This window comes from Rana temporaria, chromosome 11, assembly GCF_905171775.1.
Source record: "Rana temporaria chromosome 11, aRanTem1.1, whole genome shotgun sequence".
Lineage (NCBI taxonomy): Eukaryota > Metazoa > Chordata > Amphibia > Anura > Ranidae > Rana > Rana temporaria.
The window spans coordinates 10,182,096-10,198,487 of record NC_053499.1 but is presented as its reverse complement, the minus strand read 5'-3'; the positions used below and the strand labels follow the sequence as shown (position 1 = coordinate 10,198,487).

Here is a 16,392-nt window from a genome sequence, read left to right as displayed (position 1 = left end):
AACGAAATTATAAAAATTTAGTTTGGGTACAAAGTTGCATGACAGAGCAATTGTCCAAGTTGCGACAGCGCTGTTTGGGATAATAACAATAGGACAGAGATAAATCTATCACTACAATTGAGATCAAGAAGCTAACTACAGTTAAATTACCAGAATACAGGAACCATTGCCTAATAGTCTCTGCTTCTGGGCTGGATAAAATACAACAGCAGCTTCTGCATAAATGGTTATGTGGCCCAGCTCTGTCTCTACTTCCTAGGAACTCCTCTTAAAATATCACAGTAAATTGGGGTTTCTGACCCAGCTAGCAGGGACAGGAAGTACCTGTCTATAACCAGCTAACTCTGTGGTAATTAACAAGCAACAGCTATTTACAAATGCAGACAGTAGAGGGCAGCAGATCCCTATACTGTGTTCATATAAAAAGTGAAAACAACTCAGTTACTGCAACTGTTTTTTTTTTATCTGTTCTGCATGAACTGCACTGTCAATCAAAAAAATGGCAAGTGTTTGGAAAAAGGCAATAAAAATATGTAACCTTTCTGCTTAGGTCCCGGACTAATTCTTGCCACCACACTGAATAATTACAATTCAACAAACACTCTGGGAGTAAACTGGATGGCAGCTAAAGGAAGAGTGGATTCATATATTATCACTATAACAGGAGTGGCATCAAAAACAACACAAACAAATTCTACGCAAACAAATTTCACCGGATTACTGCCCGGCAGCTTATATATAGTCACTGTACAGACAAATAGCGGGAACTGCAGCCAGACATCGTCGCCAGTCATGGAGGCTACTTGTGAGTAGAAGCACGGTCATGTGACTACAGCGCCATTTGTCATCTGCAATTTTTTTCTGTTCATTTTTTCATTTTTATTTATTTTTCACGGTCATAAATTTCAGTTTATTATAAAGAGACAAGTATGGTACAACAGTCAAGCTGATGGTAGCTGTTACAAATCAATACAGGATTGTGTACATACGGTATGTACAGTTAAGCAAAGGAAGCATGGAAACTAGGCAACGCCAACCCTCCGCACCTGACAGGACAACACATGGTGGATCTTGCCAAGCGAGGAGTTGCACCCCCCCCCCTCCAGATAAAGGCCCCAATGCATCTGTCTAGGTCCCCGTAAGAAAGAATCCGTTATCCATACTGGGGAATTTTTAAATAGGTAAATAAACTTAGGGAGGAATACCATTTTTATAAGGTTAATGCGCCCCAACAGGTTCAGCGGTAGAGTCCCCCAGGAAGTGCACCTAGCCCTCAGTTGCACCAACATGGGATGTATATTAAGGTCATAAAATGTATTCAGGTCACGCTGTATTTGAACACCTAGGTATTTAAAGCTTGTGACAAGAGGTCTAAGGGAAAAAGTACAGATTTAGTCCAATTAATTCAGACCACCGAGAAGTGGAGTTAATTTTTTTTAATGCAATTCTGTTGTGTCCCCCAAAAAAAACAGTGAGTGGTGCCTAAAAAAGAAGACTGAATACTTAAATCTTGTAGTTCAAGCTCCACTGTGTTCGAATGATACCGCTTCGGGCAAAGTCTACAGATATCAACACTTTAGGGAGTGCATTCGTCAGTTGCTGTGGTTACTCACATATGTTCCTAAGCCAATAAAGGCAAGATGGTGATGTAGGGATTAGTGGGATGAACCCTTGATCACAGCAGGAGACCGGGCACAACTTGAAGTACGCTGGATGTGAAGACTTTTTCAGAGGCTATATGGTGACATTCTGACTTGCCAACCACTTTAACTTTCTTGCCGTTTCTTTTTTTTTTAGTATTTCATATATACATATGTAGTTGCCCTATAGGGCAAAACGCTTTCCCCGAATTAGTTAATTCTCCGACTTTGCTAGAGTAGGCGGGGCACTTTGGTGTGGGTCACACATCCTGACCTTTGACCTTTGGGGGACACACCTCCTGACCTTTGACCCTTGGGGAAGGTCCCTAGTCCAACCCCTAAGTACTGGCCTTGTTTTTCAAGGGAAAATACTAACCCCCCTAAAAGTCACTGTGGTATAACAAACTGTAATGCATTTATTTCTAATGTAGCCTTCTTTTGAGTAGGGGGGCTTATGACTAACGGCCTTTCCAAAAAGAATATTGCGCTAAACATGTAGGTAAATAAGAGAACCAGAACTCCTACTAAGTGGAATAGTATGTTTAATAAAAAAACGTTGGCAGTGCCTCTATGAACAGAAAATACAAGCTTTTTATGTAAGCGCTTTATATAAGAAGAAATCAGAAGAAAAGTTTGGGATTGGAAAATAACAAACAATCATAGTCACTTAGATGGCTGCAGCACCGATCCCAGCTGCAGCTGTCCCCTGCCGTCTCTAGACCGAGAACTTAGCGATCAAAGACCACTGATCACTCAGTTCTTTGACTTCTGTGAGCTGAGAGTCGGTAAATGATAGTCATAGGCTCTCTGATTTGCCCCTCCAGCGCTCACTGGAGCACCGGGCTGTGGAGATGACGGGAGCTTATGAATCAGTCTCCCAGCAGCTCACTACTAGGCTGAAGTAGCTGCCGGTCCAGGCATCTGGGTGGATTCCAACTGTAAATATGGATTGATTCAGCCCCTGGACCAGCTGAGCAACATCAGCCCACAGCGGATTTTAGTTCGCTGTCTGCTGAAAAAGGGTCTTAGGAGTGCAGAGGTAACTGCACTCCTGTGATCTATAGGAGAAGTAGGGCCAAAAGAACTTTGACTTGACTTCTTCTTTAAAAACAGTACATACATCCCATATACAAAAAGGTATTATCAGCAAAAGGGCCCAATAGGAATCCTGGTGAAATGTTGCACATATACCCAGGTGTTGTCGGGTGCAATTTGTCCTCATTGCTGTAGGTGGCGCTGTTTAGCTGGCCACTGTGCAGAGGGATGGATGTTGAGAGGAGCTTTGTTCCTCTGAAGCCTCCTTAGGTGTTATGAGGGTGAAGTTGATTGCACGCTGCTGCCCTAGTTGACCTCTGTGGCCATCTTTAGTGAAGGCAATGCTAATAACTAGCACTATCCCACTGCAGGTGGCATGCATGTGCCAAGTTGATGGAGCAGGGGCAGGATCCCTCCTGGTTAGGGACAGTGTAATTAGCGCTAGGGAGAGGTTCCTGTCGAAGAAGAGGCAGAGCACGTATTCTGCTACTGGCTCCACTTTCTGGGGGTTCTAGAAAATTAGGACAAGGAGCTTTCTACAAGTCTACCAAGTGTTCCTGCATGGCTGCTCTGCTTATCAGCCACCCCCTTAGCTCAGATGCTGCCCTGGTAATGTAAGCACTATCCATGAGTCTGCTCAAGTGCAGAGCCTGTGTTAAAACATAGCCAACATTGTTCTGAGCTCTTGTACCCAAGTTCTGTTAGTATCAAGGCTCTGTACCAGATTGTTTAGTAAACACCTTGCTGCTATCTTGCTGCTACGTATTCCTTGTTACTACTAATTCACCAAATAATATTGGTGCCACCCTCTTAGGTCTCTGTGTGCCTTTACTACTTCTTGGGTACCAAACAGTTGGTCCCCCTCACACAGTTAGATATAGTTATTAATAGAGATACCTCCAGATGAAGGTTGCAGGAAAGTCCACTTGCAGGGGCCCCTGAGGATGATCCCAATGCTGCGTTTGTCTTGTGTCGAAGACCAGAAGACAAGATCTGCGGCCGGTGATAAGGAGACCATCCAGCCATTGTCCAACCAGCCTGGAATGCAGCTAAAAAAAATACCACACACGCAGGGTAACAACCCTCCTCCTCCCTCCCACTGTGAGCAGAGCTGAGTAGAGGGTCAATAGAAGGGCACAGGGATAGGATCATGCAGCATCAGCTCTCCTGTTCTCTGTTCTGCGCATGTCACAGCCACAGCAGAACAAGGAACGGAAAGCTACTAATTGACAAAGGGGGTGCATCTCTTTTGTTAATTAGGAGCAAAATCTGCTCAATTTTTTATGTTGATGTTTATGTTTAGAGTGGTGCAAAAGCGTTATGTGTGCACCACTCTTTTTTAACTCTCTTCATTATATGTATTTCTTTTAAAGCAATGGAATCTTCTTCCATCTCATTATTTTTTTCTTAACATGTTATAATTTCTAACAGATCCCACCCCCCACCAGTGAGCATAGCCTTTACTATCCAACAAATTAAGAATGTCACCTTATCTTGGGGAGATCCAGTAAATATGACCGGAGTGCTGGGTCAACTAATATAACTTACTGGAATTCATGCAGCAGCTCATTCTGTCTTCTGTGCCTGCCACAGCCACAGTAGAACAGAGAGCTGAACATTCCTATTTACCCAAGGGGCTTGCATCCCTTTTGTTAATTAGGAGCAAAATCTGCTTATTTTTTTTATTTTTTTTACAAGAGTAATCCAAGCATTATGCTTGCACCACTCTTTGCTAATTCCCCCCTTATATGTATTCTTTTTAAAGCAGATACATCTCCTTACTTCTCGTTTTTTCCTAACATTATTTTCAAACAGATCCCACCCCACCGGGCATCATAACCTTTCCTATGATAGGAACTAAGAATGCCACCTTATCTTGGGGAGATCCAGTAAATATGACGGGAGTGGTGAAGTCATATAATATCACTTATTGGAATTCTTCTTCTCCTTCAATCATGTCTGGAACTGTGAGAAGCAACACAACAAATGTTACCCTTCAAAACCTGATATCGGGGACTAATTACACCATCTCTGTGGTGACAGTCGGAGCTTTGGGTTATAAGAGCACAGCTGTGATTGGATTGGTCTGTACAAGTAAGTTTTTGATCCTCTAAAAAGTATTACTGGTTATTTTTTGCATGAATTTTAAAATGAAAAAGGGCCTGTCAGTATTGTGATTGCCAAGTTTTTCTACAGTCCTTTCAGTTACTGAGAGGCATATGCTTTACAAAAGGTACCAAGCAAATATTGATCTGTCTGGCTTTGCCAACCCCCTTACAAGTTTTCCCATCTCAATTTTAAAAGATATGTGGCCTGGTGTGCTTCGGGGGGTGGGGGGTATTTGCTCACTGCCCTCCTTTCCCTGAAAACCAAGGGTGCCTTGGTATTAATTTTTAGTTTTTTTTCTGAAAAAACAAACACAAGAGGCCGCCTCCATCTAGGTGTAGCGATTTATTTAACCACTTAAAGCGGAGTTCCACCCAAAACCCTCCAGATAGGGGAAGAAAAGGAGCATTCAAAGTCCATGTTTTTTTTTTTTGCACTTTTCCTATTCTTCATCAGATTATCCGTAGGCCTGGATAAAGAGGAAGGTTTTGAAACCCTTCCTGAAACTCAGGAGGGAGGGTAAAGACCTTAGAGACACTGGAAGGGAGTTCCACAGTTCATTGCCCTTTGTAAGCCGGCGTCTGTTACCAGTAGATTGTAGTCTGCTAATTGTCGGTTCTGTGAGAAGTAAGTTGGCCGATCGGAGTGATCTTGGCGGTACATAGTGAGAGGCCCATTCAGACAGATAGATTGGGCCCAGTTTCCGGAGTGCCCTATACATGTAGCACATTTCCTTGAATAGTACTCGCTTGGCGATAGGAAGCCAGTGCAGTTTTTCCAGCACAGTGATGTGGTCTGTTCTGGCACATCCGTAGACCAAGCGAGCAGCTTGATTCTGGGTGACTTGCAATTTTCTCAGTGGAAGTCCAAGAAAAAATATGTTGGAGCAATCTAACTGGCAATGCACAAGGTCCTGTACTAGAGTTAGCCGGTTTTCGTGCGAAAAGAGATCTTTCATTTTCCGGAGTCTCTGTATATAGAAGTTGGAGTGTTTGATACAGAATTTTGCGTGAGGTATAAATGACAGGTAGGGATCAAAGATGATACCTAGGTTCCTGACCTGTTTTGCCGGCATTGGGATGGGGCAGAATGAAATGGGCCAGGCCAAGAGAAAATTGGTGGTTGGTTGAGGGCCCACCAGCATCACCTCGGTCTTTGCTTCGTTGAGGCCTAGCTTGTTGTCGACCATCCATTTTTGTATGTGAAGGAGTCCATTTCTAAGTTGTAGGTGCATGTTTGGCCCAACGTCAGCGTCAGCCTGGATCTGCGTGTCATCTGCGTAGATCTGGCATGCTAGTTTGTGTGTAGCAATGATATCAGCGAGCGGGCGCATATAGCAGTTGAATAGCAGGGGCGACAATGCCGAGCCCTGCGGGACTCCTTAGAGAAGGGGTTCAATTGGTGAGCTGCATATGTTCATTCACACTTGATGGGTCTTGTCCCTGAAAAAGGAGTTAATCCAGCGGAGGACAGTGCCACTACATCCAAAAAGATATTTCATGCGGTCTTCCAAAATTTGATGGTCGATAGTGTCGAAGGCTGCGGAGAGGTGAAAATCAATTTTATTTGCTAGAAAATTTGTCAGAACCCCCAAACATTATATATTTTTAAAGCAGGGGCCCTGGAGAATAAATGGGGGGGTTTTGCAATTTTTTATGTCACATTATTTACGCAACAGTTTTTCAAACACATTTTAGGCAAATACAGAAAATACCAATTCATGCTGCCAGAAATGCCGGTTCAAGGCGTTTATTTCTCTTTGTCAAGCCTCATATCAAGAGAACCATTTTTTCAGTGTCGTCGGCACGTGCGGATGCAGTGAATATCTCCTACTGTGCAAGTTTAAGAGATATTTACGGTACCTACAGGTAAGCCTTATTATAGGATTAACTGTAGGCAGGGGCGGACTGACAACTCATGGGGCCCCCGGCCAATAGAAGATTATGGGGCCCCCGGGCTTACAGATGGCCACCATGCCAGGAGGCAGTGCAGAGGCGGGGCAGCTAAAATCTTGGGATTTTCACATCAAAAGCATGTCGGTTTCGTACATATCAGGGACAGATGTAAAAAAAACACAGATTTTTACATACTGTCCCTGGTTTTACTGGGGCCCCCTAGTGGCATGGGGCCTTCGGGCAGTCCCCGAGTGCCTCAATGGTCAGTCCGCCCCTGCCTGTAGGTACCTGTAGGTAATATCATTTATTGTATGATAAAAACAAATTGGCAACTCACATGAAGTCAGGAGGAGACTCCAAAGAAACCCAATGCATGATGTCAGGTGCCGGGAGATGTCCTGGGGGCATGGCTACACGTTTCAAGGTGTTCCTGTCTTTGTCAAGCCTCATATCAGGAAAACAGCATAGGGTGACAACCTCTATAGATAGAGTGATGTAGCCACCCAGGGACAACATGTGTGTTATTTGCAAGATTACCAGGTGAAGATAAAGCAAAAGAAGCTTAAAAAAAATGCAACCACCCCACCAAAGACTAGTAAGTTGAAATATGTTACATTTTTGATTTTGGGTTTAGATACACTTTTGCTGCCTAAACTTTACAATATGATGGTAGCAATGTGAATCACAATCAGTCAATAAGATCTTCTTACTAAGGGAAGGACACAGACAAGAAGAGGTCTCCTTATCAACTTACTGTACATTATCACTATTATTAATATTATTATTTATTATTAATTATTATTCGTGTTTTTCTGTTGATAGTGATCTCTATCATTGCAACTTCATTGTCACCCACTGAATGTAACAATTCTTACTCTGGCTATTAATGTAACTTTTTTCCTTTTTCCACAGAACCGTTATCCGTGAAATCACCACAGATTGTTGCCAAAACGACCAATTCTATGTCCCTGACCTGGACACAACCAGACGAGTATCAGAGCTCATACAGCTACAGGGTGCAGACCATTGTAATCTCATCATCTACACTGATAAATAATACAATAGTGAGCGGTGCATCGGCTACAATAGGATATCTGACAGCGGGAGAGACGTATACATTCACTGTATATACAATATCTACCTGTAACTCCACTGAATCAGACCCTACGTCTATAACTGACTGCACCCGTAAGTACTGCCGCACTGGAGAAGTAACTCATAAAAGCCATGATAAACTATTGCCAGCAAACATTCCCTCTGCCTTCTTTATTAAAGTTTCCACAAGCGGTTCTTGTTCATATAACTAACATTCATAGCAGCTGTAACGGTCACCACCGTTTACGATATTCCCATTCCATCAACCACGACAGCTTATCGGACACTCCAACCATCCAACAGACATCATACACGATCCAACTAATTTCCCAGAATAACGAGACATACGCTCTGTTACTGGTTTCAAAATGTATGAACGAACTTTAATGGTTAGCTCTCAGCTTTTTATGCAGTACAGGCATGTTTACAGTAATCACAGGGACAAAGGAACTCTCCACCCACACATCACACAATGGGGCTTCAATACACCTTCTCTTAGACAATGACCTTCAGAGGAGCCAATTATCCCCCAGACGTTCCGTCTCCGATACTAAGTGATTCACCTGCATAATACACATTTCTATGTCAGATGTTTTGGCACCGATTTACCATGACCTAATTACTACAGCTGAGAAGTCACATTCCTTTACTAAACATAATTGACATGCTAATTCCCTATCCCTGAAAGGAGACATCTGACCCTTAGACTGCTAACTCACAACACATATCTATCATCAATAGACTTTTCACACAAAACAGTATTAGCATTGAAGGAGACACTCTTATTGACCGGGTGGGGGTCAGAATGAAATCACCTGTAATATTCCAAGATCCTGCAAAACATGAATTATCAGTAATGTCCCATCTCATGTAATTTATAATTAATATTTCTCAGTCACCCTATGCCCAAAAGGGGCACAGGGTAACCCTAGACCCAAGAGTCATTAGTGACGCTGGCACAGGAGTACCCCACATCCTTCAAAAGTCTCTGGGTGTTCCGGACCATTCTGTTACAGCTGCCAATCATCCATACCAACAAAAAATCCAACGATATTGTATGCTGATAATGCTTAACCACTTGAAGACAAAAGCCCCCCCCCCCCCGCCCCAATGCACCCCCCCTTGTTGAGGGCTTGTGGCCTGGTATGGTTCAGGAGGGGGGGGTGCTCGCTCATCCCCTCCCTTTCCTGAGCTGCCAGGATGCATGTTTTGGGGAGGGGGAACCCCACATCATTTTTTATTTTTTTGGGCATGGGGTCCCCCTTAAAATCCATACCAGACCCAAAGGGCTTCCCACCAAGCTATTGGAGGGGACTCCCCACACTTGTTTCTGACATATACCTCTTGTGATACCACCAGCAAAACCCTGGTTATAAATATTGCATGTTCCGTTTGTGAATTGAACTTAGGAGCTTACCGTATGTTTTTTGGATGATATATACCGGCACATCATTACATTTTCATTTACCATACCAGCCCCCATCTCAATTGTAGATCGCCTGCACCCTTTATAATAAAATCTGTATGCATACTTTTTACTACTAAAAATATTGTTTTTCCTGTTAGTTCCCGGACAAGTTGTCGGTGCCGCTGCAAACAGTTACACGTCGGTGAATTCTCTGTTTGTGAACTGGACGGCGCCACAAGGAAAAATGTCTAATTATACCGTCACTATAACAGAAGACATCAATAGCACAATACAGACTCTCACAATACAGCCTAACACTATGCCAGTAAATGTTACTGGATTATTACCGGGAAGAGTCTACAATGTAACAATAGTGACAGTCAGCAGTTCCTGCAGCCAGGCGGCCCCTTCGCTGTCACAGGCTACATGTAAGTATGATCAATGTCATGTGACTTCCAGGTTTTCTCAAAAACAATTCTCAAAAATATGATATTTCACTAAATCATACAAAAAAATTCTATAAAAGGGCAAACAGAAAGAAAATTATGGGCTAGATTCAGAAAGAAGTTACGTCGGCGTATCTGTTGATACACCACGTAACTTCTAGGATGCGCCGGCGTATCTTTTTTCTGTATTCAGAAAGCATGATACGCCGGAATTTTGCTAAGATACGACCAACGTAAGTCTCTTACGCCGTCGTATCTTAGTTGCATATTTACGCTGGCCGCTAGGTGGCGCTTGCGTAGATTTACGCGTAGAATATGCAAATTAGGTAGATACGCCGATTCACGAACGTAGTTGCGCCCGGCGTATATCTATATGCGTCGTTTACGTAAGGCGTCGGACCGGCGTAAAGTTACCCCTGCTATATAAGGTGTACGCAATGTTAAGTATTGACGTCGGGACAGCGTAAAATTTTACGTTGTTTGCATAAAACGTTCGCGAATAGGGCTTTGCGTAAGTTACGTTCACGTCGAAAGCGTTGACTATTTGCGATGTGATTTCGAGCATGCGCACTGGGATACGTCCACGGACGGCACACGCGCCGTTCGAAAACAGCGTTAATTACGTGGGGTCATGATAGTTTAACATAAAACACGCCCACTACCAGCCAAATTTGAATTAGGCAGGCTTACGCTGACACATTTACACTACGCCGCCGTAACTTAGGGCGCAAGTTCTTTCTGAATACGGAACTTGCACCCTAAGTTACGGCGGCATAGTGTATCTGAGATACAATGGGCTGTATCTGAATCTAGCCCATTGTATGCTAATAATGCTTAACCACTTGAAGGTATATATATATATATATATATATATATATATATATATATATATATATATATATTTTAGCAGAGACCCTAGAGAACAAAATAGCAATCATTGCAATATTTTATGTCGCACAGTATTTGAGCAACAGTCTTTCCAACCAAATTTTTGGCCATCCTCACCACTAGAGGCTCTGGTGAACACAAAGCTGGGTCTTAGACTCAGCGCCCTGGGGGATCTTGGGTTCACGCTTCCTCTCTGATAGCAGCAGTTGGCTATAGGGTTCACTACCCTGAGGTGCATCCCTGACCCCAACTGGGGTGCACTTGTCACCTGGCCACAGGTGACCTGACAAGGATAAAATCATCGAAACGGCTTGTCTTTAGATTGGAAACGCTGCGTCCCTATGAGCTTCGCTTCACTTCCATTTGCTTTTCTATTAACCTCCTGGGAGGTGTAGTTCAATGACGTCACCGTCGTAGGCCCCCCACGCGTTTCGTCACAAAAGAACGTTGCCTGGGGATTGGCCAGGTTTTTTCACTTATGTCATTTTAAGCACTGCACTCATTTTGTATTTTATATTTATTTGAGTTTGTATTTGACTTGAGGGTGCTAGCAGCTCTATTTTATATTTTGCACTCACATTTTTTTTTGCCTTCCTCTGAAACTGGGTTTGCAATGATATTGTATGATATTATTATTATTTACATTTTTTATGGTTGAACTGGATGGACTTGTGTCTTTTTTTAACCTGACTAATGCTGGCCATACACTATACGAAAAATTTGGCCGAAAATCGGTCGTTCAGACAGTTCTTTTCGACCAGTTAATGGGCACAAAATCAATAATCGTTGGGACATTTTTGAGCCGAAAAAACGAAGCACACATTTGGAAATTTTCTGCCGAACGAACGATAAATCGGAAGGTTAATGTGTTTCCCGTCCGAACTTTCTGCACTAGGTATATGTAAAAAAACGAACCAAATTTTTTTTATTTATGTCCACTGAGCGATTTATCGGTCATTACATGATGGATCTATCGTTTGCGCTCACAACCAGAACGTTCGTTTTTCGAAAGTTCATTCGGACGATTTTTCGTGGAGTGTATGGCCAGCATAACTCTGTAACTATGTAACTACGCTGAACATGATAATAGTAACACTGACTAGACATGTGCATTTCATTTCGTTCCGAATTCGAATTCGGACAAATTTTTCATTATTCGTAAATTCGTATGCATCCGAATTTCCGAATTACAAATTAACGAATTTAAACAAATTCGAAAAAACGCGAACGAAATTCGAATTCGAATCGAATTTGAAAACAAATTCAAATCGAATTTGAAAACAAATTCAAATCGAATTTGAAAACAAATTCGAATCGAATTTGAAAACAAATTCAAATCGAATTTGAAAATATAGAAATCGGTTTTCTAAAAACTACAATAAAATAGAATATAAAACAATAAAGCAATAGAATCAAAAATAATAGAATAGAAGTTAATAGAATGTAATAAAATAGAACATGACAGTCTTCCGAAATTCGAATAGTATAAATTTGAATTCTAGAATAGATTGGAAAATAATTTAAATGTATAGAAACTAAAATATAAAAGAATTGAAAAACAATAGAACAGAATAGAAACAATTATAATATATATTATATTTTATTCTATTCTCTTGTTTTTCTTTTCTATTCCATTCTAATCTTTTCTATTCCATTCTAATCTTTTCTATTCGAATTTGAATTCATTTTATACGAAATTCGAATTTCTTATTGAATAAAATCGAATTTGAATAGAAAAGATTATAAAAGATTAGTTTCATATTAGAATTTGAAAACAATTTGAACGAATTCCTAAAGTCGATAAAATTTGAAAAATGTAATTCGATTAGAAAAAATCTACTGCATTTGAAAAAATTCTACCGCATTTGAAAAAATTCTACCGAATTAGAAAAAACTACCGCAATTGAAAAAAAAATCTACTAAATTAGAAAAAATTACCACACTCGATTTTTTTTTACATCAGAATTCGATTTCATTCTATACGAAAGTCGAATTTCAGAAGATGTTATATATAAATATATATATATATATATATCTCTATATATAGAGATATATAAAATATATTTTTTCTGTTCTGTGCTATTGTTTTTCTATACTATTCTTTTCTAGTATTCGATTCTATTTTAATCTTTTCTATTCAAATTCGATTTCATTCTATACGAATTTCGAATTTCAGGAAATGGTTATATATAGTTTCGTTTAAATGTGGTAGCATTATTTCGAATTTGATAATTTTTTTCGAATTCGGTAGATTTGTTTTCGAATGCGGTAGAATTTTTTTCGAATACGAAATAAATCCCGAAAACAAATGTAATGAATGCAACGAACTTAACTAAACAAATTTAATTAAATAACGAATCGAAACAAAACAAATTTTTTCATCCTGCACATGTCTACAGGGGTTGGGATAAAGATTTTTTCAATCATTTTATTTTAAACATTTGAATTTGAATGAAAGGTGACCATTTCAAGCGCCCCCATCATTATATTTATTTAAAAGCAAATTAATCCTCTTGAGTCTCATTCCTTTCTTTTTTCTTACATTGTTACATTTTCAAACAGATCCCACCCCACCAGGCAGCATAGTCTTTACTGGGATAGGAACTCTCTTTATCTTGTTGGAAATCCAGAAAATAGGAGCCGAGTGGTGAAGTCATATGACATAACTCAGAGGAGGGGCGGGGCAGAAAAAAAGAGATTGGTACATGCAGCTCCAGCTCTCCTGTTCTCTGAGCCGTGTCTGCCACAACCACAGCAAAACAGAACTGATCACTCCTAATTAACAAAGGGACTTGCACCCATTTTACTTACTAGGAGCACCTTCTGCTCCATTTTTTTTTTATGTTCAGTAGAGTGGTACAAGCATTATGCATGCACCACTCTTTGTTAATTACCCCCATGATATGTGTATATTTCAAAGCAAATGAATAACCCCCCCAAAAAAAGGTTAAAGCGGGGGTTCACCCTAAAAACTATTTTCTAACATTACATTGACATGACTCTCGACAATGACAGTATGCCGTTTTTTTTTTTTTTGCTGTACATACCTTTGTACAGTTATTTATTTTCTTCCCTGGATTTCGGGTAGGGCCTCCCGCGGGAGTGGGCGTTCCTATGCAGCAGGTGATTGACGTGATGACAAACACTAGCTCCCCCCGTCGCATAAGGAGCGTCACAAGTTGCCGAAAGAAGCAGGCGCCGTATAGCTCCTTTCGGCAACTCGTGACGCTCCTTATGCGACGGGGGAACTAGTGTTTGTCATCACGTCAATCACCTGCTGGATAGGAACGCCCTCTCCCGCGGGAGGCCCTACCCGGAAGCCAGGGAAGAAAATAGCTGTACAAAGGTATGTACAGCAAAAAAAAAACGGCATACTGTCATTGTCGAGGGTCATGTCAATGTAATGTTAGAAAATAGTTTTTAGGGTGAACCCCCGCTTTAATTAAATCTTTTTCTTTCTAACATTGTTATATTTTCACACAGATCCCACCCCACCGGGCAGCATAACCTTTCCTATGATAGGAACTGAGAATGTCACCTTATCTTGGGGAGATCCAGTAAATATGACCGGAGTGGTGAAGTCATATAATATCATTTATAGGAATTCTTCTTCTCCTTCAATCATTGCTGGAAATGTGACAAGCGACACAACATCTGTCACCCTTCAAAACATAATATCGGGGACTAATTACACCATCTCTGTGGTGACAGTCGGAGTTTGGGGGTATCAGACCACGGCTGTGATTGGATCGGTCTGTACAAGTACGTTTTTGCTCTTGTGGATTTAATTAACCTTTTTTTGGGGGGGGTTAATTCTCTTTTAAGTGGGCATGGCAGGGGGTGTATCCAATACGTTTGCTAGTAGGTGTCCTTCATTCCCATCTCAAAATGTTGGGAGGTATGGTGTCGCATTCGGGACATTATGTCGTATACGTATACGTACATGGGTAAATGCCAATGGAAAGAAATATCAGATTTTATACAAGTACAGGGGTATACAGCCATTCATTTCAATGGCTGCCTGTAAACCACAGCCATGGGGAAATTATGATTTTTTTTTTTTTTATGCCTAGTTACATTTGCTTGCAAGCAGATTGCTAGTGGGATTAATGAGGAGAAGACCATGTAAAAACTTTGGGTCAGATCCACGTACCGCGGCGTATGTTTGAGAGGGCGTAGCACATCTCATATGCGATACGCCGACGTAACATAGAGAGGCAAGTACAGTATTCACAAAGCACTTGCTCCCTAAGTTACGGCAGCGCAGCGTAAATGGGCCGGCGTAAGCCCGCCTAATTCATATTTGGAAGGTAGTGGGCGTGTTGTATTAAAATTAACTGTGACCCCATGTAAATGAATGGCCGAACGAACGGCGCCTGCGCGCGCATGCTCAGAATCACGTCGCATATACTCCCTAAGATACGACGGCTCAATGCATACGACGTGTACGTAACCTACGCCCAGCCCCATTCACGTACAACTTACGCAAACGACGTAAAATCCGACGGCTGTTCCGACGTCCATACCCTAACATGACTTACCCCTGCTTTATGAGGGATAACTTTACGCCAGGCGTACGCCTTACATAAACGGCGTAGCTTAATGCGACAGGCGCAAGTACGTTCGTGAATCAGCGTATCTAGGTCATTTACATATTAGACGTGTAAATCAATGGAAGCGCCCCTAGCGGCCAGCGTAAATATGCACTCAAGATACGACGGCGTAGGAGACTTACGTCGGTCGGATGGAGCCAGAATTCAGGCGTATCTGGTTTCAATAATACGGCGCATAGATACGACGGCGCATCCGTGGACTTACGCGGCGTATAAGAAGATACGTCGCCGTAAGTCCTACCTGAATCTGGCCCTTTATAGACAAAACAATAGGGTTAGTGGCGCTGTAATCAGGTATGCAAGACAATATGTCCGTTGAATGATAGTCCTTTTATGTATTATACAGTGTGTGTCACACAATGGGAGAAGTTGGAATGGGGAATGGAAAAATGGGGAAAAAGTCCTATAGATTAAAATAATACAGAGTCCATGTTCCAGGGCAAGCCTCCAGGGGGAAGATGAGAGCAGGCTCCAAATATGCAAAACAAAAGAAAGAAGGCGCCACCAGGTCAGGAACTATGTGATTTTAATTTTACAATAGGTGCATTATCCACTTACATTTAAAATTGGAGAATTCAGCATACAAGTCCTTGCTGGCCCATAGGTGGCGATCATCCGCTGCAGATGTAGGCTGTGATGTTAATCTATCCCCTGGATCTTAGTCAGCTGGAAAAGCAGGAAGTCCGGGCGATGTGTGCACCGAGAATGAGGCTTGAGACACAGACACAAACAGCGTGGGAGCGCAATGACGTCACGGGCAACGACAGAGCGACGACGTTTCAGAGCATACGCCGTAGGTTATTAGGCACGCTCCTTTTTCAAGCATCTGAAGATCTGCTCTGATCTGTCGCTGCCTGTGACGTCATTGCGCACCCACGCTGTTTGTGTCTGTGTCTCAAGCCTCATTCTTGGTGCACACATCGCCCGGACTTCCTGGTTTTCCAGCTGACTAAGATCTTGTGTGATTGGGAAGCAGGGCCGGGACAAGGGGTGGGCAGGAGGGGAAGCTGCCCCTAGCGTAATGGTTTATTGCAGGGATAAGGGTGGGCACCCTGACCCTAACCCTAAGGGAAAGGAGGGGCGCAGTTTGGCATCTTTGCCCTGGGTGCTGGATGACCTTGTCCCGGCACTGTTGGGAAGGGAAGAGGTGAAACAAGAAGAGGTCTCTTCAGCTGTCAGGCGTCAGGCGCGACTCGGTTCTGTACTATGGAACCGTTCTAATAGGAGCGACTCAAGTCGCCCCCACTTAGAAAAAGGTTCCTGTAC

General features: G+C 42.1%; 1 protein-coding gene across 1 annotated transcript in view; it reads left to right on the top strand.

Moving 5' to 3' along the window:
- Positions 1–544: 544 nt before the first annotated feature.
- LOC120917026 (receptor-type tyrosine-protein phosphatase eta-like) overlaps positions 545–16,392 on the top strand; it is a 34,748-nt gene continuing 18,900 nt past the window's right edge. Inside the window, exons 1-5 of the mRNA XM_040328015.1 lie at positions 545–805; positions 4,491–4,769; positions 7,589–7,864; positions 9,338–9,607; positions 13,997–14,275. Of these exons, the coding sequence (XP_040183949.1) occupies positions 619–805; positions 4,491–4,769; positions 7,589–7,864; positions 9,338–9,607; positions 13,997–14,275 (1,291 nt within the window). The 5' untranslated portion in view covers positions 545–618. The remainder of the gene's footprint in view (positions 806–4,490; positions 4,770–7,588; positions 7,865–9,337; positions 9,608–13,996; positions 14,276–16,392) is intronic.